The sequence below is a fragment of the Mobula hypostoma genome, chromosome 27, assembly GCF_963921235.1.
Source record: "Mobula hypostoma chromosome 27, sMobHyp1.1, whole genome shotgun sequence".
Taxonomy (NCBI): Eukaryota; Metazoa; Chordata; class Chondrichthyes; order Myliobatiformes; family Myliobatidae; genus Mobula; species Mobula hypostoma.
In genome coordinates this window covers 28,355,165-28,379,931 of record NC_086123.1, presented here as the reverse complement: position 1 = coordinate 28,379,931, position 24,767 = coordinate 28,355,165, and the positions used below count along the sequence as shown (strand labels likewise).

The 24,767-nt window shown below is 41.9% G+C and overlaps 1 protein-coding gene across 3 annotated transcripts in view; it reads left to right on the top strand.

Annotated features, from left to right (window-relative positions):
• Nucleotides 1–24,767, top strand: part of ttc28 (tetratricopeptide repeat domain 28) — a 960,596-nt gene that overhangs the window by 867,220 nt on the left and 68,609 nt on the right. For all 3 annotated transcript variants that reach the window (XM_063034167.1, XM_063034166.1, XM_063034165.1), the window contains exon 15: nt 22,930–23,109. In XM_063034167.1, the coding sequence (XP_062890237.1) occupies nt 22,930–23,109 (180 nt within the window). The remainder of the gene's footprint in view (nt 1–22,929; nt 23,110–24,767) is intronic.

Here is a 24,767-nt window from a genome sequence, read left to right as displayed (position 1 = left end):
TTCTCTAGGTAGCCTTGAAACCAAGAAATAAAAGAAAGGCAGCTCAATTATCAATCCCTAAATCCCTCCTCCGTGCATAAAAAAACAAAAATGGAACAGGGACATCAACCCACAAATCCCCCTCCCCCGCACACAAAAAAGAGAAAGATTAGGTGAAAAACACAGATGACAAAAAATACCCATAAGACGGGAAAAAAAAGTCTACAGGCTAAGTCCACACCCAAAATGCAGAAAACCTGGGCAACATTCTCCTTCTCCATAGCAGAGCGATCTCACCAGTGATAAACAGACGATCTGTCTTCCCTCTTCCGTAGCAGAATGATCTCACTAGCGATAAAAAGGCAGTCTCCCCTCTTCCGTAGCAAGGTGATCTCACGCGATAAAAAGCAAAAAGCAGTCTCCCCTCTCCGTAACAGAGCGATCTCACCAGCGATAAAAACGCAGTCTCCCCTCTCCAGCAGCAGTGTGATCCGCCAGCGATAGAAAAGGCAGGCAGCTGATGCTTCAATCCTCCTTATCACTTTAATTGGTGAAATAAAGTCGAACATTGGCTTGCAGTCTTCTTACCATGAGGTTCCTGCACTAAAAACAAAACATGAACACGTAACTAAACCCTTCGCTTCCACCACGCCCCCACCCACATGACTAATCACCCATAATAAACATAATAAATACACAACACCGAATACCACACAGAGAAACAGGAAATAGATACATGGCTCCTATAATGAACCGTGGTCCTTTAGGCATATCATCCATTGATGTTCCATGCAAGTTTTCACTTTCACTGGTATGTCCTGCTGTCTGGCTTTGATCCATTTCAAGTGTGCTTTAACTAAAGCAATCAACGTTTCTTTTTTAACAAACTCATTAGAATGGTTGACTCAGTCATTTCCCATTGTAGGAGTGCTTGAGGTGATATTGCCCTACTTAGCTGGCAAATTGGAGACAGTGACACAACTTCTAACATTCTTTCTGTATCTGGCCACTGTACAAAATTCAATGCAATGGTTTTCATGTTAATAATGCCTCTATATTTTTTTCTACCAGCTTGGCTAGAATCCATTTCTGAGAACATGTGGAATGTATACTTAATATCCACATTTCAAATAGTTTTGGTCCATGGACATTACAAACCTTTTTTTTAATAGAATGACTGTATATCTCCATTTGGGCATCTTTCTTGGCTGTCGCTCTCAGCCTCAGTAGCTTTAACAGGGAAGACCTCGTTGACAAGTTGCAGTGTGAAAATTGATCTTTCACATCTAATATTACTTAATTCATGCAGTAACTTGGACAGAGTATCAATGATTACATTTCGCTTTGGTAACTTATATCAATTTACAGTCACACAGTGAGAGTAAAACTGTCTACCTGTGCACTCAGGAACAGTTCACCTAGGTATTCCCTTGTTGGAATGCTTTCGAGTGTAATATAACACAGAGCGAAAAAACAAAATTGACTAAAAGGATAAAGTAATGGAAGAGGGTTTATTTAAAAATGTATAGAGCTGAGTACTGTGGATGTTGGAACTACTGCTCAAAGTTCAAAGTAAACTTTATTATCAAAGTACATATATGTCACCCTAATACAGCCCTGAGATTCGTTTTCTTGTGGGCATACTCAGCAAATCTACAGAATAGCAGCTAAACCAGAGTCAATGAAAGATCAACCAGCGTGCAGAAGACAATAAACTGTGCAAATAAATAACAATAAATACTCAGAACATGAGGGACCGAGATAAAGAGTCCTTGAAGTGAGATTGTTGGTTGTGGGAATGTTTCAATGATGGGGCAAGTGAGTGTAGTTATCCCCTTTTTTTGTATTTATTTGTTATTGAATTTCATCATCAAAGAAACATTTCCATAAGATGTATTTCAGATACTGTACATATATATCATATAACCATATTTGTCACAAATCTCCACATAATATTTATCTGAGGTATACACTTATAGAAAGGAGAGGAAAAAAAATCGAAAGAAGATAACTATGTACAAAGTAGGGAGTGATTTTTTTTTTACAATATATTCATCAACTTGTGAGAGTAAAATCAGGCCTATGAGGTGTTATATAATTAAACCATTTTTTTCCCGTATGAATAAAATTGTTCCAACTTATGGTTAACAGATGCTGTTATCTTCTCCATTTTGTAAATGTCCATTGTAATTTCCATCCATACATTTAAAGTTGGGCTCTCCTGAGATAACCGTTTCCTGGTAAGGGTCTTTTTACCAGCCACCAGCAGGACATTTATTAAATATTTATCTCTTTTCAACCATTCTTGAGGTATATACCCAAAATATATGGTCTTACTCTCTAAAGATATTTCACATTTAAAGATGTCTTGTAGGGCATTATGTATCCCACTCCAATAGTCTTTGATAACAGGGCATTCCCAGAAAATATGATAATGGTTTGCATTTTGATTTCCACAATTTCTCCAGCAAGCAGGTGAGTTACTATTATAATGGGATTTCTGAGAGGGTGTAATAAAATATCTTATCAAGTTTTTCCACCCAAACTCCCTCCATTTCTGTGAACTGGTACACTTCCATTGATACCTCCATATTATTGTCCAGTCTTCCTCAGATATTATTATCCCTCCTTCCTTCTCCCATTTTGTTTTAATGTATGAAGTCGAATGTGTTTTAAGATTTGACAAACCCTTATAAATGCTTGAAATTATTCCACTACCATTGTCTGAATTATATGCTTTTCTAAATAGCTTTATCAGACATTTGCCTTGGTTACGTTTTTAACCGTCCAATTAACACACTGTCGCATCTGCAAACACCGGTAAAAGCCTTGTTTAGTCATCTCCTTTTATTCAAGAGCCTGATGGTTGAGGGGTAGTAACTGTTCTTGAACCTGGTGGTGCAAGTACTGAGGTCCTTATACCTTCTAGCTGATGGCAGCAGCAAGAAGAGAGCATGACCTGGGTGTTGTGGATCTCTGACGATGGGCACTGCTTTCCTGTGACAGTGTTTCATGTAGATGTGCTCAATGGTTGGCAGGACCTTACCCTTTTTGTATGATTTTCCATTCAAAGGCATTGGTGTTTCTGTACCAAGCTGTGATACAGCCAGTCAATACACTCTCCACTACATACAGTGGCATGCAAAAGTTTGGGCACCCCTGGTCAAAATTTCTGTTACTGTGAATAGCTAAGTGAGTAAAAGATGAACTGATTTCCAAAAGGCATAAAGTTAAAGATGACACATTTCTGTAATATTTTAAGCAAGAAATCTTTTTTTATTTCCATCTTTTACAGTTTCAAAATAACAAAAAAGGAAAAGGGCCCGAAGCAAAAGTTTGGGCACCTTGCATGGCAGTACTTAGTAACACCCCCTTCGGCAAGTATCACAGCTTGGAAATGCTTTTTGTAGCCAGCTAAGAATCTTTCCATTCTTGTTTGGGGGATTTTCGCCCATTCTTCCTTGCAAAAGGCTTCTAGTTCTGTGGGATTCTTGGGCCGTCTTGCATGCATTGCTCTTTTGAGGTCTATCCACAGATTCTCGATGATGTTTAGGTCAGGGGACTGTGAGGGCCATGGCAAAACCTTCAGCTTGTGCCTCTTGAGGTAGTGCATTGTGGGTTTTGAGGTGTGTTTAGGTTCATTATCCTGTTGTAGAAGCCACCCTCTTTTCATCTTCGGCTTTTTTACAGACGGTGAGATGTTTGCTTCCAGGATTTGCTGGTATTTAATTGAATTGCTTAAAATATTAAAGAAATGTGTCATCTTTAACTTTATGCCTTTTGGAAATCAGTTCATCTTTTACCCGCTTAGCTATTCACAGTAACAGAAATTTTGACCAGGGGTGTCCAAATTTTTGCATGCGCTGTATCTATAGAAATTTGTCAAAGTTTTAGATGTCATGCTGAATCTCTGCAGATTCCTATGGAAATAGAGGCAGAATAGCAGATTCTTTGCAGTTGCACTGAGCTGCTGGATTCAAAGCAGGTCCTCTGAAATAACAACACACAAGAATTTAAAGCTGCAAACTCTCTCCACCTCTGATCCTCTGAGGGTTACTGGCTCAAGGACCTCTGGTTTCCCTCTCCTGAAGTTTGCAATCAGTTCCTCGGTCTTGCTGACATGGAATGAGAGGTTGTCGTTATGACACCACTCAGCCAGATTTTCGTTCTTTCCCCTGCATGCTGATTCATCACCACCTTTGATTCGGCACACAATACTGATGTTATTGCTGCCCATGTTGAAGAGAGTAATTTGAGGAATTGCAAATGAGCAGTAATGTCGGAAGGGATATTGTGTGGCTGCAAGAGTTTATGCAAAAAAGGATGAACTAGACAATGGGAGGAATTAAAGCTCATCTCATTATCTTTAAAATCAAAGCTTTAGTGAACTTAGTTACACACAGGTGAGTGATCAGGTGGATGATGGATGAATGACAAGACGATGGCAGAGCTATAGCTGTGAATTTTAGAGTTGCTTGGGTTCATAGAAGGAAAAAGATGGGAGTCTGGCAAGGAGAGCATTGGAGCTGAACACTAAAGGCAGTGATGATGAGGATGAAGAATCGCTCAATGTTATGAAATGGAAGTTAGTAAGAAGTAATTAGAAAGTGGGTACAAGCATATTTTGTAAATCAGATCTACTATAGCTGGCTTGCCTGTTCCGGAATACAGTTCATGAGTCATTATTTACTGAGATAAGCGAGCTCGGTGATACTTTTTAATTAAATTTTTGACTTGATTGGGAAATGATTTATATTGTGATCAGGCAAACAAAAAATAATTAGTTCACACGTTTCAAAGCCTTTTCAGTCAATAGGAAGTAATTGATGATTCACTGACACTGAATCCACATCAAATGAGGGCTGTAATTTGGAATTACAAATGTGCACAATACACTGGGCAAAGACAGTGATTGTCCCTTTTTTACTCAAAAATTGCAAATGATGTAAAGCTCTGAAATGGGGGAGAAATATCCATGAAGGTGATAGCAGATATTAGGGAGAGTTTGAGCAGATGATTGCACTTCCCATTCCCATTCTGACATGTCAGTCCATGGCTTCCTCTATTGCCGCGATGTGGCCACACTCAGGTTGGAGAACAACACTTTATATTCCGCCTGGGTAGCCTCCAACCTAATGGTATGAACATAGATTTCTCGAACCTCTGGTAATTTCCCCCCCCCCTCCACCTCCCACCCTTCACCATTCCCCATTCCTATTTTCCTCTCTCGTCCCATCTTCTTACCTGCCCATCACCTCCCTCATATGCTCCTACCCCTTCCCTTCCTTCCACAGCCATCCATCCTCTCCTGTCAGATTCCCCCTTCTCCAGCCCATTATCTCTTCCACCAATCAACTTCCCAGTTCTTTACTTCATCCACTTCCCCTCTCCCAGTTTCACTTATCACCCTGTACTTCTCCCTCTCCCCGCCTTCTGACTCTAACTTCTCCCCTTCCTTTCCAGTCCTAAAGAGGGTTCTCAGCCCGAAAATCGTTAACTGCTAACTCTTTTCCATAGATGCTTCCTGACCCTCTGAATTTCTCCAGTATTTTGTTTGTGTTGCTTTGGATTTCCAGCAAATGCAGATTTTCTTGTGTTTGAGATGAAATGGCCAGGTGTGTGGCAAATCAAGTTTAATGTAGAACAGGATGCAACTTCACTTTTGGAAGGAAGAATGAGGAGAGAGAATATAATTTAGATAGCATAATTTTAAAAGGCATGTTGGGACAGAGATTGGACAGACAAGTTAAGTTAGAAAAAAAAGGCTTTAAAATCTGTATTTAGCAAATAGAAAATGGGACTAACTTTAACCCTCAAGGATGACAGGGTGAGGAAAAGGTGATGTTAAGAATTTTTCAATTCTTGGTGTTGATTTTAACCTGCCTGCAATTCTGATTTCCTGTGGAGAGAGAGGCTTCCTAGGGAGTGGGAATGAGAAAGGGTGAATGAGGGGGGGGGGCTAGATCCTCAAGTAAAGTCTATTCATAGCACTTCTGCTGTGCCCAGCTCAGCAAATATCTCTTCAGAGATCTATAATTCCCTGCTCATCATCCCTGGCTACACTTTCCCTTGTGAACACTGACTCTTTTAGAGTTTCTGAACATCCCAGCCCCTTGGCCTCCAGCTATTTTCCTTTTTGGTTTGCTGTCCCCACTTCCTATGAACTCTGATAATTCAGGTCTCATGATCTCCAGGTGTGCTTCTCCTCTATGGTCTCCAATTTCCATTGCCCTGTTATCTTTGAGTTTCCGCAGCTCATGTGTTTTCAGTTGTATTGCCACTGTGATCTTTGGCTTCCCCCATCCCTGTAGCGTTTGAGTCCTCATCACTTGTCACTTTTCACCAACCCCTTCATTCCCTCCATCTCCTACCAATGTGATTCGCTCCCCGTTGACCTGCTTCTGCAATTTGCCCTTCTAATTTTACATCAGCTATTCAGGCTGGCTATTTGGGCAAAACTTGCCAACAAAATGTAACAGGCTGCCACGGTGCCTGGGTTATGACCAAAGAAAAGATGGCCAGAGTCGCTAAACACTTTCGTGCAAGGGTGTTTATCTGGTGCATCAAAAAACAAACATTAGTGAAAAAATTACCAATATTTACAAAAAGATATCAACCAGAAAACACAACAAATAGCTCCATTGTCCATGGTGAACTCCCGACTGCTCAATCTCTCTCTCCCTCTCTCTTCCTACGACTGAGAGCGAACCACCCCATTTTTTTAGACAGTAGTGCATACCATCTTTAATTACCAACAAAGTTAACTTAAGGCTACACATGAATTAAAATATGATGCACAATCATATTACAAAATAAATAGAAGTATCTACCTTCAATACAGTACATATCCCCAGTTGGCCGGCTGGTGGCACAGTGGCACAGCTGGACTTCGGAGCGGAGGCGCCCAAGTTCGAATCCAGCCTGCTCCCTTGCAAAAAACTAGGTAATGATAGAGATCTAGAAAAATATAAGGCTCGCAGGAAGGAGCTTAAGAAAGAAATTAGGGGAGCGAGAAGGGGCCATGAGAAGGCCTTGGTGGACAGGATTAAGGAAAACCCCAAGGCATTCTACAAGTATGTGAAGAGCAAGAGGATAAGACGTGAGAGAATAGGACCAATCAAGTGTGACAGTGGAAAAATGTGTATGGAACCTGAGGAGATACCAGAGGTACTTAATGAGTACTTTACTTCAGTATTCATTACGGAGAAGGATCTTGGTGATTGTAGGGATGACTTACAGCGGACCGAAAAGCTTGAGCATGTAGGTATTAAAAAAGAGGATGTGCTGGAGCTTTCAGAAAGCATCAAGTTGGATAAGTCACTGGGACCAGATGAGATGTACCCCAGGCTACTGTGGGAGGTGAGGGAGGAGATTGCTGAGCCTCTAGCGATGATCTTTGCATCATCAGTTTGGACGGGAGAGGTTCCGGAGGATTGGAGGGTTGCAGATGTTGTTCCATTATTCAAGAAAGGGAGTAGAGATAGCCCAGGAAATTATAGACCAGTGAGTCTTACTTCAGTGGTTGGTAAGTTGATGGAGAAGATCCTGGGGGGCAGGATTTATGAACATTTGGAGAGGCATAATATGATTAGGAATAGTCAGCATGGCTTTGTCAAAGGCAGGTTGTGTCTTACTAGCCTGAATGAATTTTTTTGAAGATGTGACTAAACACATGGATGAAGGTAGAGCAGTAGATGTAGTCTATATGGATTTTAGCAAGGCATTTAATAAGATACTCCATGCAAGGCTTACTGAGAAAGTAAGGAGGCATGGGATCCAATGGGACATTGCTTTGTGGATCCAGAACTGGCTTGCCCACAGTAGGCAAAGAGTGATTGTAGACAGATCATATTCTGCATGGAGGTCGGTCACCAGTGGTGTACCTCAGAGATCTGTTCTGGGATCCCTACTCTTCGTGATTTTTATAAATGACCTGGAGGAAAAAGTGGAGGTCTGGGTTAGTAAATTTGCTGCTGACACAAAGGTTGGAGGTGTTGTGGATAGTGTGGAGGGCTGTCAGAGATTACAGCGGGAAATTGATAGGATGCAAAACTGGGCTGAGAAGTGACAAATGGAGTTCAACCCTGATAAGTGTGAGGTGGTTCATTTTGGTAGGTCAAATACCATGGCAGAATATAGTATTAATGGTAAGACTCTTGGCAGTGTGGAGGATCAGAGGGATTTTGGGGTCCAAGTCCATAGCACACTCAAAGCTGCTGTGCAGGTTGACTCTGTGGTTAAGAAAGCATGCGGTGCATTGGCCTTCATCACTACAGGAAGGATGTGGAAACCATAGAAAGGGTGCAGAGGAGATTTACAAGGATGTTGGCTGGATTAGGGAGCATGCCTTGTGAGAATAGTTTGAGTGAAGTCGACCTTTTTTCCTTGGAGTGATGGAGGATGAGAGGTGACCTGATAGAGGTGTATAAGATGAGGAGAGGCATTGATTGAGAGGGCACAGTTTTAAGGTGCTTGGAAGCAGGTACAAAGGAGAAGTCAGGAGTAATTTTTTACGCAGAGATTGGTGAGTACGTGAAATGGGCTGCCGCCGACAGTGGTGGAGGCGGATACGATAGGTTCTTTTAGGAGACTCCTGGACAGGTACATGGAGGTCAGAAAAATAGAGGGCTGTGGGTAATTTCTAGGTAATTTCTAAGGTAAGGATATGTTCACAGCTTTCTGGGCCGAAGGGCCTGTATTGTGCTGTAGGTTTTCTATGTTCTATGTTCTATATAGAATGCAAGGAGATTTAGTAGAATGACACTGGGAAATTTAGCAATATGACGTGTCCACGGAAGGCAGGGTTATTCTCTTTCAACCAGAGATTCCCAACCTGGGGTTCACATAACCTTTGCTTAATTGTATTGGTCCATGGCATAAAAAGGTTGGGAACCCCTGCCTTAGAGCAAAAGAGGTTAAGGCGTAATTTTAAGAGTTATTCCAAATTAGAGAGGAGTAAATAAACAGCAACTCTTTCCAGTGGCGGAGTGAAGAATAAGTCGAGAACTCAGGTATAGGGTAATAGGCAAGACCCACCCTCCCACCCCACTGGAAAGATGAGAACTCTTTTGAAGAAATAGGTTATGATGATTTGGATTGCAGTGACAGAAGCAGTGTTGAAAGCAGATTTAATAATGGACCCCTGATAAAAACTTGAAAGGGAAACCATTGCCAGCTCTAAAGAAATAACAGGGGCGTGGGACTAATTGGATAGCTCTTTCAAAGAAGCTGCATGATGCTGTGCTAATGATTCTATGATAGAGGGAATTAATGTCTTTTATTAGCAATCACTGTAAACTGTTCAAATAATGGAGTGGATTAAAGAAAAGGAGAACTTGCCTTCACTGATGAAAAAACTATATTATTTTGGAATTTAGAAATGAGAAAAGCTTTGTTCGTCGTTCTTCTCATCAATGATAAGATTTCCTTTAAATAACATCTTTCTTTTGTGGTGACAGCAGTCGTGTAATTAGAAAGGAAACTCTCAACATTAACTTTACTTACAACACGCTGGAGGAACTCAGCAGGTCGGGCAGCATCCGTGGAGACGATCAGTCAATGTTTCGGGCCGGAACCCTTCGTCAGGACTGTAGAGGGAAGGGGCAGAGGTCCTATAAAGAAGGTGGGGGGAGGGTGGGAAGGAGAAGGCTGGAAGGTTCCAGGTGAAAAACCAGTAAGGGGAAAGATAAAGGGGTGGGGGAGGTGATAGGCAGGAAAGGTGAAGAAGGAAAAGGGGAAAACACAATGGGTAGTAGACGGAGGCGGAACCATGAGGGAGGTAGGAGGCAGCTGGGGGAGGGAGCAGAGTGAAACTGGGATAGGGGAAGTGGGGGGGTGGGAATTACCAGAAGTTAGAGAATTCAATATTCATACCAAGGGGCATCTGCAGAATACTTTGTGTTTACGATTAACTTTACTTGAAGGAAGCTTTTGAAAAAATATACTCTAACACTTCTGGCCCTACATTCCACCTTGGAACACCTGGAGAATAAAGACGCATATGTAAGGTTCCTTTTCATTGACTACAGCTCTGCCTTTAATACCATTATTCCAAATAAACTGATTCCTAAGCTCCGGAACCTGGGCCTTAGCACTCAGATCTGCAGCTGGATCTTCAACTTTCTCACAGACGGGACCCAGGCTGTAAAAATAGGGGACAAGCTCTCCTCTACAGTCACTCTGAGCACCGGTGCCCCACAAGACTGTGTACTCAGCCCCCTGCTGTACTCACTGTACACCCATGATTGTGTAGCCAAGTTTCCATCAAACTCAATATATAAGTTTGCTGATGACACAATAATTGTAGGCCGTATCTTGGGCAATGATGAGTTTGACTACAGAGAGGAAATTAAAAACCTGGTGGCATGGTGCGAAGACAATAACCTATCCTTCAACGTCAGCAAGACGAAGGAATTGGTGGTTGACTTCAGAAGGAGTAGTGGACCGCACGACCCAATTTACATCAGTGATGCGCAAATGGAACAGGTCAAAAGCTTTAAGTTCCTCGGGGTCAATATCACAAATGACCTGACCTGGTGCAACCAAACAGAGTCCACTGCCAAGAAGGCCCACCAGCGCCTTTACTTCCTGAGAAAACTAAAGAAATTTGGCCTGTCCCCTAAAACCCTCACTAATTTTTATAGATGCACTGTAGAAAGCATTCTTCCAGGGTGCATCACAACCTGGTATGGAAGTTGACCTGTCCAAGACCGAAAGAAGCTGCAGAAGATCGTGAACACAGCCCAGCACATCACACAAACTAATCTCCCGTCCTTGGACTCACTTTACACCGCACGCTGTCGGAGCAGTGCTACCAGGATAATCAAGGACACGACCCACCCAGCCAACACACTTTTCGTCCCTCTTCCCTCAGGGAGAAGGCTCAGGAGCTTGAAGACTCGTATGGCCAGATTTGGGAACAGCTTCTTTCCAACTGTGATAAGACTGCTGAACAGATCCTGACCCGGATCTGGGCCGTACCCTCCAAATATCCAGACCCGCCTCTCGGTTTTTTTTTGCACCACCTTACTTTCCATTTTTCTATTTTCTATTTATGATTTATAATTTAAATTTTTAATATTTACTATCGATTTGTAATCCATGGAGCGTGAAGCACAGAATCAAATATTGCTGTGATGATTGTCCGCTCTAGTATCAATTGTTTGGCGACAATAAAGTAAAGTTCTTTTTATAATTATGATAGTCAACCAGATATACTGTATAGTGAGACTGGCAAGCAGACAGAATCAGAATCAGATTTAATATCACTGGCATATGTTTTAAAATTTGTTAAGTTTGCAGTACAATGCAAAAAAATAGAAATAAAAAAGTAGTGAGGTAGTGTTCCTGGGTTCAATGTCCATTCAGAATGTGGATGGCAGAGGGGAAGAAGCTGTTCCTGAATCGCTGAGTGTGTGCCTTGAGGCTCCTGTAGCTCCTTCCTGATGGTAGCAGTCAGAAGAGGGCATGTCCTGGGTGATGGCGATCCTTAACAATGATCACCACCATTTTGAGGCACTGCTCCTTGAAGATGTCCTTGATACTACAATGCCCATGATGAAGTTGACTGAGTTTACAACTCTCTGCAGCTTACTTTGATCTTGTGCAGTAAACCACAACCCCCCCCCCACCATGCCAGATGGTGGTGCAACCAGTTAAAATGCCCTCCACAGTACATCTGTAGAAATTTATGAGTGTTTTGGATGACATACCAATCTCCTCAAACTCCGAATGAAATATAACTGCTGTTGTGCCTTCTTTGTGGTTGCATCAATATGTTGGGTCCAGGTTAGATCCTCAGAGATATTGACACTTGAAATTGCTCACTCTTTCCACTTCTGATCCCTCTCTGAGAACTGGTGTGTTCCTTTTCTTTACCCATTCTGATAGTCAACCAGGATGTATCATGAGACTGAAAAGCTGTCGTTCTGTTGGTTGGACACCTACAGGTTTACAGTGCATCCTGAAGGACGGTTCATGTTGAATCCATTAATACAAGGGGTCTCTCTGCAGCTAACGTATTGAGCATAGACTGTTGCATAAGTCCACAGCGTTAAGTAAAAAGTTTTTCTTCAAAGGTTAAAAAAAACATGCATAATTTTGTGGATACAATTTAATATTTTGCAATATGTATTTCATCCTTTTGTTGTATTTTAACACAAATTTAATGGTTCCAGTTATCATAATATGAATGTCACTTTGATTTGGCTTGAATCTTCATTTCAGTGCTGCTTCGTTACAGTGCAGGAGAGTGAGGGTGAAAATCTACCCTGTTGCGTCATGTAGCAGAATGGTTTAACCTGACGGCAGAGAGCGAAATATTCATAGCAGAGCCTGTTTCTGAGCTAACTGATCTGCTATGACACCATAACAAATAAAAGCCTTTATCATGTGACCTGACACCTCAGAAAATTCCTGAATGATGACTATGGCATTTAACAATGGAAATGGAAAAAGTGAACTCTGGCTTTAAAATTCAAATGAGAAGGACCTAATATGTCAATCATAAATTATATATTGTAGAAACAAGCAGTGGTTGGGAGACATGTTTTTATATTGCCATGGAATTGGAAGAATAACTTTTAACATCATAAAATTGTGAAGCAGTTCATCCACCTTTACCAACAAAGCCCCATTTTCATTCTCCTTTACTGACTTACACGTATCTTACCTTCCTGCTCATTACATCATTGGCATTTTGGACATCAATGGAGGCCCTCCATCTTTGTCTGTCCTTGGCCATCAAAACCAATCTTAGTCTTGGCTGTGTTCAGGGCTTCCTTCATCGTGCTAATGACTTCCTCTTGGTTTTCACTACTGTCAGCCACGCACCTCCCGGGTGGAGACCCAGGAATGCTGTCGAACTCAGATGTAGAAGGATTCTTCATTGCTGTTTCTGTCACATTTTCATTTTACCAGTCAGGTAAAACCTGGAAGACTGGTGGGCCGCTCTTAGTGGCCTCTACCCTTTGACCTGTTTGGCATTGGTGACCCTGCCAAGAGTCAAGGCATGAGGCCCTGACTCCAGCCAACATAGCTCTCTAGGACATTGAGGCACGCAAGCCTCCAAACCCTACAACAAGGTTCTGGTCTCTTGGAGGTGAGTTGCATATATCAGCACGTATCTGGTTAACCATGGCAACCTTTCAGTCTCAGCTGGGCTATCTTAGGGACAGTGTTCAGGAAATGAGTACCTTCCTCACTAGGTATGAAAGGATATCACTCCAGAAATGTCCCCACACTTGGAGGTGTAATGCAGAATCATTGAGATCTCAAAACAGATCTGCTAGGGTGTGAATGAGATTTTACTGCACAGGCAGAGTTCCAGACAGGAAAGGAAGGGATAAAATAATTGGGAAAATACAGACAAGTGGGTTTAGAAATGTTTACACAGCTGTGATGTGATGGGTTCAGATAATGGTATAAACCACACACACACTACTTCAGTAAACCCTGGAGTGTAGTATTTCTTTCTAACAATTCTCAGCAATATTTTATTCTCAGATTGGTGTTACTCATGAGGCTGACAGTAACTAGCTCGTGAGCTTGTTGGTATGCATCCTCACTGCCTGGAACCAGTTTAAAGGCAGAAGCAGACTCCCAGACGGTAGCCCCAGAGTCTATGAGCCATCAGATGATGGACTACATCACAGTAATGATACTTATGCAAGTAGATAGCTCTGTTTATAAAGTGCTTAATATTAACTCTTTTGTTCAAAAAGGAACTCCTTTTAAATGCATGTACACTCATCTGAATGGATTTTACAGGTAATTTATGGAGGAATAATTAAGGAATGGGAGGGCATTTTGGGGGTTAGCACAGATAGCAAATAACGTCAGCAACTAACCAGCTACTAGTCTTCAAATATGAATATAGATTGTAGATTAAATGTAAATTGCAGCACTGAACAATGAGTTCCTAAAAGGGATGAATCATAGTTAATGGGAAGACCAGACGATGCTGATTAATGTTCATTTGGGTGCCTGAGGTGTGGATGCGAAGAAGGAGGTGTGAAAGCTGTGTGTAGCTCAAAGGCAGCATTGTGGATGCATTATAAATATGGAATTGTCCTTTGATCTTTAGTATATAAAATGTCGTGTTGTGTTGGGTCAAGCAGGCCTACTACTCCAAAAGGGATCTCAACATGACGCCTGCCATGTCTCATTTTGTCGACTAAAGGGACTGCTTCATATCTACCAGTACTTCTCTCCGGTGACTAAGTTCATGCGACAACAAAGACACACATGTAAAATAAATTTTTAAGTGATGTACACTTCAGTGGGTTATTAGTCCTGAAAAATATTCAATACCCATAACAAAATATTAAATTGTAACTCCTTGTTAGTGAAATTCATATCTATTTTACAACTGTATTTTAGTTTATGGATAATAATAACTTCTTTATAAAGCTCAATAAGGAATATACTGTATATAATTATTGAGTGATACATTTGTGTGCTTTGTGGCCCCTTAATCTCAAAGATGTCATTTCTAGCTTGTGCTATTAGTAAATGAAAACAGATGAGTCCCAGGCGTCACCTGAAGAAATGCAACCAAGCTTGAGCAATATCATGCATGAGAGGCCATGATAGAATTAACTTTTATTTTCAAGTGAGAAAATTTGCAAGTTAAATTACTCTTCCTTGAGGAGACAAGAAAAGCTGCATCTTATATGAGAGCGATTAACAAAATGATGCACTAATTTGACTCAGTCGAGCATATTGGTTTTAAATTTGCCTTTATAATTAATACAAACAGATTGAGTTGTTTGAATACAGGACGTGGCTTACTTCCAATGCAAATGAGTTGGGTTGTATTAAAAATAGGAAGATGCCTGTCGCTGATATTAAGAGGACCGGCAAGTGTCTTGCCTGTCTCCTAATTTACTGATGATTGAGACATCTGCAGGAATATTTAAATGAGGACAAATGCTGAACAAGGACACCAGGCATATCAAGAACTGATTAAAGTGAAGAAAAATGAAGACAATTGATCACCAGCTGTCTGTCTTTAGGGGCATGGGATGGTGAGAAGGAATTTTCCCCCTAATTACTGAAATGAGTTTAAATGATTTTGCGGCTTGATAACATCAGAGCATTTTACCATGTGCTTGAATTTGACTAATTGCAAGGTCAAGTAACTGGATAATTATAGAGTTTTGAACATGTGAAAAAGTCCATCAACTTGGGCAGCTGACTACTTGAAACAGCAGTGGGAATGTGGAGAGTTTCACTGGAATAGTTGCATTCCTTTTGTGTCCTTAAGGCTTGCTTAGATACGCAAAATGCTGCAGAACTCAGCAGGTCAGGCAGCATCCATGGAAATGGATGTCGCCTTTTGGGCTGAGACCCTTGCTCGGGACTGGAAAGGAAGGGGGAAGATGCCAGGATAAAACTGTGAGGGAAGGGTCGCCAGGAAGTTCTGCTTTAAGTGGAGGTACTCGACAAAGCATTCTCCCAGTTTATAACGCATCTCACTCGTGCAGAGGAGGTCGAATCGGGAGCACTGGACACAATGGATTCGCAGGGAAAGTGTTGCCTCACCTGGAAGGTCTGTACGGGGCCCTGACTGGAGGTGAGGGAGGAGTCGAAGGGGCAGGGGTTAGCATTTAGGCTGCTTGCAGGGATAAGTGCTGGGAGGGAGATGAGTGAGGAGGGATAAATGGACAAAGGAACATGGAGGGAGTGATCCCTGTGGAAAGTGGAAGGTTGGGCTGGGTGGCGGGGGGGGTTGTAAAGATGCATTAGGCTTGCTTAGATGACTTTCTGGTTTGAATTATGCAGCTGCTTCTTCCTCAAATCAACTGAAATAGGTTGTGTGGTTTTCATCAGGCTCATTTCAGCCTTCTCATCAGTGACTTGTGCGTACCTAAATGGCTTGTTAAACCTGGTGCATTTTATGTTGATTAGATAGAGGAGTTATAGCTGTACTGGAAGGACCACTCCCATGCATTTGCTTCTGTTCTCGTTACCCTAGAGTCTGAGATATTAGCCAGCAGGGGAATACTCTGGGCTTCTGTTGAATTGTCAACCGCTCCTCATCCAATATAAATATCTAATGACCAAAACTGCCACATTCAGTGACAGAACCACTCACTTCTGTTGTAATACCTAGCCTCTTCTGTCGTCTCGGGGAATATGGAGGGAAGGCTTGGGGGATTATGGGCTGAATGCAGGCAGCTTAGAACAGTAGGGAGGATGTAGTGTTTGCCATGAACCAGTTGTATCGAAGAGCCTGTTTCTGTGTGTACTATTCCATGACTCAAACCATGCAACTCGGAACATGGCTGGATAGCAGCACAAAATGCTAAATTCAAAGTTCAAAGTAAACTTATTATCAAAGTATATTCATGTCACCATATACAACCCTGAGATTAATTTTCTTTTGGGCATACTCAATAAATCTATAGAATAATAGCCAGAACAGAATCAATAAAAGACCACCCAACTCGGGTGTTCAACCAGAGTGCAGAAGACTACAATCTGTGCAAACACAGAAGAAGAAATAATAATAATAAGCAATAAATATCAAGAACATGTAGAGTCCTTGAAAGTGAGTCCATTGATTGTGGGAACATTTCAATGATGGGGCAAGTGAAGTTGCGTGTAGTTATCCCCTTTGGTTCAAGAGCCTGATGGTTGAGGGGTCATAACAGTTCATGAACCTTGTGGTGTGAGTCTTGAGGCTCCTGCTCCTCCTTCCTGATGGCAGTAGTGAGAAGAGAGTGTGTCCTGGGTGGTGGGGGTCCCTGATAATTGATGCTGTTTTCCTGTGACAACGTTTCATGTGGATCTGCTCAATAATTGGGAGGGCTTTACCTATGATAGACTGGGCTGTACCTACGATAGACTGGGCTGTATCCATTACTTTCTGTTGGATTTTCCGTTCAAGGGCATTAGTGTTTCCATAAAAGGCTGTGATGCAGCCAGTCAATATACTCTCCACTACACATCTATACACGTCTATGTATCCCAAAGAAAGGGATTCTGAAGACAATCACCTTGATCAAGATGTAAGTACTTTGTAAAATATGTCTGTTTGAAATATTTGTTGAAGATTCCAAGTGTTGGTAGGTAGGTGTACCACTAAGTTTTAAAAATGTATTAGTATATCCACAAATGAGGAGCATTAATTATAAATAGTTCCACAGATATGGAGTAAGCTATACTGAATCCATTATTGATATCTGGAGCCAATTTTTCATTTTGGGTCTGAAAGGGTTCCACAATTACAAACACAAGAAAGTCTGCGTATGGTGGAAATCCAAAGCAACACACACACAATGCTGGAGGAACTCAGCAGGTTAGACAGCATTGGTGGAAACAAATGAACGGTTGATGCTTCCTGCCAAGACCCTTCTTCAGGACTGGAAAGTAAGGGGGAAGATGCCAGAATAAAAAAGGTTGGGGGAGGGGACAGAGGAAAGCTGGAAGGTGGTAGGTGAAGCCAGATGGGTAGGAAAGATAAAGGTCTGGAGAGAAAGGGATATGATAGGAGAGGAGAGTAGACCATAGGAGAAAAGGAATGAGGAGGGGACCCAGGGAGAGGTGAGAAGAGGTAAGAGGCCAGAATAGGAAATAGAAGAAGAAGGGAGAGGTAGGGAAAATATTAATTTTACTAGAAGGAAAAATTGATATTTGTGCCATCAGATTGGAGGCTCCCCTAGTAATTCTTTGAATTTTTCTGTGGTATTTGTTTCATCTGGAACACAGCTTCGTCATGAAGGGTCTGGGCCTGAAACGTCATCTGCTTATTCCCATCCATAGAAGCTGCCTGATCTGCTGAGCTCCTCCAGCACGTTGAGTGTATTGCTCTTCATTTCTTGTTCTCAATAGTTATTATTTATTTATTACTATTCTTATTATTCCTCTCTTTTGTATTTGCACAGTTCGTTGTCTTTTGCACATTGTGTTTCCTTTATCCAGCAGTCTTTCATTGATTATATTATGGTTCTTAGATTTACTGAGTATGCCTGCAAGAAAATGGATCTCTGGGTTGTCTATGGTGACATATATGTACTTTGATAATACATTTACTTTGGACTTTGAACTTGCTTCAAAGAACAAGTTTGGATCAGAGCACCAGTAGAAACTCAAGTGCTTTTCTTAGTGTCTCTGATATTCACCTTGCAGCAAGATAGAACCTCGAGCTTGCGTTCCAGCTAAAACGTGGCCCTCCTGCAGTTCAGTGCTGCCTCTCTTTGGATTATGACTGACCTTTCGGAGTGGGGCCTACCAGCTAGGGTTGCCAACTTTCTCACTCCCAAATACGGGACACTTGTGTTTACCCAGAGAAAGACTACCATGACCATGAAGCCTTGCATGGGCACCTGTGTGTGCATGTGTGTAGATGCCGATTTTTTTCTACAAATCGGTTTTGGCTTAATCTTCCCGATTCTGCTTTTACTATATGTTAGTGTTATTTGGTACGATTTGGTAGGTTATTTTTTGGGTCTGGGAATGCTCAAAAAATTTTCCTGTATAAATTAATGGTAATTGCTTCTTCGCTTTACCCCAATTTGGCTTACGAATGGTTTCATAGAAAGGCTCTAGCATAGTGGGGGGGAATACGGAACAAGGGCGGTCCTGTATGGGACAAACCAATTTAGCCCAATATACGGGATGTCCCAGCTAATATGGGGCAGTTGGCAACCCTACTACCAGCAGTCCTGAATTGTGATTTCATTACGGAAACCAATATTTTCCTAGGGGCAAGACTGCGATCTCTGGGACAGCTCAAATATTAAAAAGGAGTGCCTAGTGACGTTGCCATGCATTTTGTAGCATGATCAGAATACAGCCCAGAAACAGGCCATTCGGCCCAACTGATCCATGCCAACCACAGCATCCTCCCTGCTGGTCTTAGTTGTCTGTGTTTGGCCTGTAGCTCTCCTGGCCCTCCCCCTCCATATATCTACCTAAATGCCTCTTAAATGTTGCATTTGTAATCATCTTGATCACGTTCTCTGGCAGGTCATTCCGGGTTCTCACTACCCTCTCTGTAAAGAAGTTACTTCTTTTAAATTCCTCTCCTCCTGTATCTGTGCCCTCTAGTTTTGGATTCCCTGACCCTAATAAAAATTTTATGGCTGTCCACCATATCTAGACCCTCCATGATTTTATATACTTCCTTGAGGTCACCCCTCATTCTCGTGCACTCCAGGGAATAAAGATCCAGCGAGGCCAACCTCTCCCATTAACCCAGACCCTCTAGCGCAGGTAGCATCCTCTTCTGAAAGCAGAAGTCCTTCTGTAGAAGGAGGCTGTGAATGCAGACCAGGAGTAAGAGAGCTTCTTAATTATTATAGAATCATAGACGGGTTGTGGTAGGACACCTTCTGCACCAACGTATCTGTGCTGGCTCCATATCAGAGTAACTTCCCTTCAGCAGAACTGGATTTGGAGACTGATAATCAACTTGCAGCTCCTTGGTGACCAGTAAGAGGCTTCCAGGGCATGGTAATCAGACCATGTGGTTAATCTTTTATGTTGTACATTGTTTTTAAAATTGTGGCCTGGGAACAATTCCATCTGCTGCCTGTAAGCAGTTTGTACATCCACCCTGTGACCACCTAGGCTTCCTCTTGGTGCTCTGGTTTCCTCCCACAGTCCAAAGTTGTACCGGTTGGAAGGTTAATTGGTCATTGCAGATTGTCCCATGATTAAATCAGGAGGTTGCTGCATGCCATGGCTCGAAGGACCAGGAGGTTCAATTCTGCTCTGTATCTCAATAAATAAAATAAAATAAGCTTTTAGTGGGACTGGAGAAAGTCACATGGAAGGCATTCGAGGATGTTGTTGAAAATTTTCTTGGCACCTACAGAGCACCAAACTACGTGCCGCTGGTGAACAGCGTGCTTCAAGCACGCAGAACCATGAAGGGAGACACACCACTCAAGATCATTTTCCGCATTCCCATTTAGACTTCTTCCCCGCTAATTTTAGTGCTGTCAGTCACCAGCATGGTGAAAAGATTCACCAGGACACTGCGGTCATGGAGAAACGGCGTCAGGGCAAATAGGATGCATCAATGCTGGCTGTTCATTTTTGGATACTTAAGTGAGAAGCCTCAGACACTGAGTACCAATGAAAATCATCAACAAAACATTTTTAGCTTAGTTGAACTATTGCAAAGCGACAGTACTGTTTTGCAATTAAACACAATATATTAACTAAATATTAATTTCTTGTTTGGTTCAATTCCTAAGTGATACAAGTAGAATGAAATTATATGTGTTCAGCTTTAAACGGTCTATCTTAAACAAAAAAAGATTTCCGAGGAAGCAACCCTTTGTTGTCCAGCATAGGCAGCAGCATTATTATTCCTTCACAAACATGCCCTCACTCTGTGGTTTCCAGTCAACATCGTTTTTACCTGCACAGGTACGTCTTTGCAAATGTTTGCGAGTCCAGCAATTATATGGTGAACAGCTTCAAAAAGAAGTACAACGGAAAAGATAACCACGTGGTCTGATTACCATGCCTGGAAGCCTCTTACTGGTCACCGAGGAGCTGCAGGTCGATATCAGCCTGCAAACCAGATCGGAGCCCTGTGTACCTATGCCATCAATCTGATGTCCATTTTCAGCTATTACTTGTCAAAAAAAAGAAAGTTTGAAGTCTTAAACGAACTGCTGTGCCCTCAATATCTCTGGATAGTTAAGTGCATAATAGCTGTGGGAAAGATGATAATGTTGTTTATTTAAGTCTGTAATGGTTATTGAGGGCATCAGAGTGTCTCTCAGTGTGATGAAGTCACATGTCGTGAAGCAGCATATAAATAGAAATTGCCTGTATCATTTTATTTATGGGTTATAAGCATTAAAGTATCACTGAAAATGTGGAACTCTGGGGACATCTAAAGCACATGGAAATCTACCAGGCACATGTCAGTGTGTTTTAGGGATTAAACATTATTATGTTGTTGATGGCTCCTGATGCTGGCAGGGAGAGTAGGCTGAAATTATGCTGGCTGCTTTCTGGGAGACGGCATGCCCTGCAGTGAGGTGCTGCTTCTTGTCACCTCCACGCCTGCAAACGGACTGGAGACTGCCCACAATGGTTTATTCAGCAGCACAGCGCACGGGTCTGGCATCTGTGGGCAGTTTGCAAGGAGATGCCCTCCAGAATAATTGCTGGTACTTGTAAACAATATGTCAAAACGGAGAAGAGTCGTAGAAGGAGCCTGGGCTCCCAGGGCACGTGTTTGTCAAGGCTATGGACCCTGTGTCACAGCCTGTAATGAGCGCACCAGTGTGATGTGTGGGGGTATTCAAAATCCTCCTTGGTGGTGGAGTGGGGGGTGGTGATTACTGGAGAAAACAAAACAACTATTTACCGTTTTATTATGGTTATAATGTCGTCCTTGTATCATCAAAATTATTACGATAAATTAACAACAGAAAATAAATGCAAGGTTATTGCACGCCGTAAAAAAATGATAAGCAAAAACAAATCTGCCACACTTTTTTAAACGTTCTTCTATTCTCTCAAGGTGTAGATACACTGTAATGGCTTCACATAATAATTGTGGCTGTAAATATGTCAAACTGTTACAATTAGCTTAAATTTATGGTTGTACAATGACCGGCTAACCAGACAAATGAAGCTTAGAAAAATTCAGAACCTTCTGTTGTGGATTGTGTTTGGAATTGTTGAAGTACTCATCATTCCTGTTATCCTTTAATTATTTGAGTGCCTTGGCATCAAGACAGTGAGGAGGATAATGTGATGTGTAGAGCTGAAACAAAAAGCTACAGATGCTGAGAATCTGTGCATACTGGGAACTAACTGTGAAACTCTTTAACCCAGTGTTAGTGAAGGCATACCTGGATTCTGGGCTTCAGACTCTTCACCATTCTCCTTTGTCGGAATCAGAACCAGGTTTAATATCACCGGCAGATGTCATGAAATTTGTAAACTTAGCAGCAGTACAATGCAATACGTAATAATAGAGAAAAAAATGTGAATTATGGTATGTATATTAAATAATTAAATTAAATAAATAGTACAAAAATAAAAATAAAATAAAGTAGTGCGGTAGTGTTCACGGGCTCAATGTCCATTCAGAAATCGGATGGCAGAGGGGAAGAAGCTGTTCCTGAATCATTGAGTGTGTGCCTTCAGGCTCCTGTATCTCTTTCTTGATGGTAGCAAGGAGAGCAAGGCATGCCCACGGTGATGGGGGTTCTTAATGATGGATACCACCCTTTTGAGGCATCATTCCTTGAAGATGTCCTGGATACCGCGAAGGCTAGCATCCGCGATGGAGCTGACTGCAGTTTACATCTCTCTGCAGCTTATTTCGATCCTATGCAGTAGAGCCCCTCCACCCCTCCACCCCTCCCCATACCAGACAGCAATACAGTCAGTTAGGCTACTCTCTATGGTACATCTGTAGAAATTTGCGAGTGTCATTAGTAACATACCAAATCACCTCAAACTCCTATTGAAATATAGCTTCCGTTGTGCCTTCTTTGTAACTGCATCAATATTTTGGGCCCAGGATAGATGCTCAGAGATACTGACACTCAGAAACTTGCAATTGCTCATTCTCTTCACTTCTGCACGTGATTATATTGTGGTACGTGCTGCTCCATAACAAAAGGGTTTGAGTTTTATATTTTTACTTGAAATCCAGTGCGTAACACAGTAACTATAAAAATTCTATGGCACGGAGACTAAGCAACTCATTCATAATGTTGATTTTGGACTTCAGCTGTTTATTTGAGCAAGGGATGGCAGTGATGCAGTGAGTTTTCCCAGTTCATTGTTCTTCTACTCATAAGGAGCCTTAGGTATAGTAGAGAAGGAAGAAAAAGTGTCTGCCCACTTTGATTAATACAACTGGGAGATATTGTGAATGTTTAATTTCACCACTGGTGCTGGGGTGAAAAATAAGGATGATTGTTATTTTATATAAATAACAATATTTCTAAATTGATTCTTTAGGGATTAATGCACTCCAATGGACCTGTTGGCCGACACCGTCAGCTTGTGTTAGTCCTGGAAGGGGAGCTCTACCTCATTCCCTTCGCTCTGCTGAAAGGAAGCTCCTCTAATGAGTACCTCTATGAACGCTTCAGTATCATTGCTGTTCCCTCAATCCGGGCCCTTCAAGCAAGCCCCAGGGTAGGAATTCATCAAAACTTTCTCCTTCATTTGATAAAACACATTGTGTAAGCATTGGGTATGAGATGTGCTCTAAACCAGCTACTTACGTACAAGTTTCATGCATGGGATTCTTGTCAACCACCTTATCTAAGAGTTTCTGTTTTCAAGCAGTTCTTTCAGGCTAGTATTTATCTTCAGCTTAAAGAGTGCATGGGACTCTGTTACTGTGAAAGGTATTCTCTTTTCCACCACCTCCTTGAATCCTCATACTGACCCTAAATGGTTTCCCTTATCGCTTCCCGTCTTCTTGTCAAGTTATCTACTTGCCCACATCCCTGTCAATAGGATCCAGTTTGTGTTGCTACATCATGTCCGTAATGACACTACTTGGAATTCTTTTCTCCGGCACTGAGTTTGATCGTAGATCTGTATTCCCACTAAGACAGGAGTTCCCAATCAACCTGGTCAGATTCATCATCCTCAGATATCTACCATCAATCCTTGGTCCAGCCATCTGGATTTTATTTTCTCAAGAATATCCATTTCTTATCCTCCAGAACTGCCTCGAGTTTGGATCCAATAGGATTGGCAATTGACTCTTATTTCTGCCTCTTATTAACTTGACCCTATCTCTTCTTTGCCTGTCAGTATGACTTTTATCACTTACTTTTGTTTTGCTTCATTAACATTGCTGAAGCTTCATAGCTCATTAGTAACCTGATCAGGTTTACACAAGTTTTCATGTGGAAAATCATGTTGTGATGTTTACTTTCAATTTCTCTTGCACAGTTTATAATGCTTGCACTAATGTGTTGGTTCAACCCTTCTTGACTACAGAAAATGCCCAAAAAGATGTGAATTGAAGAGAAGTTTGACTGAAAAAAGGTCATACCCAAGGAGGGAAAGATAAATGAGGCAAAAACATTGGGTTGTTTTCTCTAGAGTGGCAGGGATCTGACAGAGGTTTATAAGATTATGAGAGGCATAGAAAGAGTAGACAGGGAGAATCATTTTCCCAAGGTAGTAATGTCTAATACCAGAGGGCATACATTGAAGGAGAGAGGGGGTATGTTCAAGGGGGATGTGAGGGGTAATTTTTTTCTCACAGAGAGTGGTGGATGCCTGGAATGCACTGCCCAAAATGGTGGTAGAGGCAAATATCTTAGAGGCTTCTAAGAGATGTTTGGATAGGCACATGAATATGAGGATGATGGAGTGATATGGACATGGTGTAGGTAGGAGGGATTAGTCTTTGGGTTTTTTTAAAATTTACTTTTAACTTGGTTTGGGACAACATTGTGGGCTGAAGGCCTTTTACCTGTACTGTACTGTTCTATGTTCCAGCCCATCCTAAACTGTGTGCTAGATTGGCACGAGCAAACTTTTTTGAAAGTGCAAAAGTACACCCTGCTGCTCCTTTTGGAGCCCGGTTTCAGGTGGGCTGCGGCTACAGGCCCGATTGGCATGGTGGGAGAGGTCGAAAGCCAATGGTGGGGCAGCGAGGCAGAGAGGGGCGGGTGTTGGCATTGGAACTCTGCCGTTGGAAAGATGGCGGGCGGAGAATGGATCAGGAGCCAGCAGTGTGGAAGGTCGGAGATAGAACTATAGAATGGATCAGAAAGAGGGAGGATGGGGAAATTTCAGAAGAAAGAGGGGTATCGTGAAGGTAACATCAG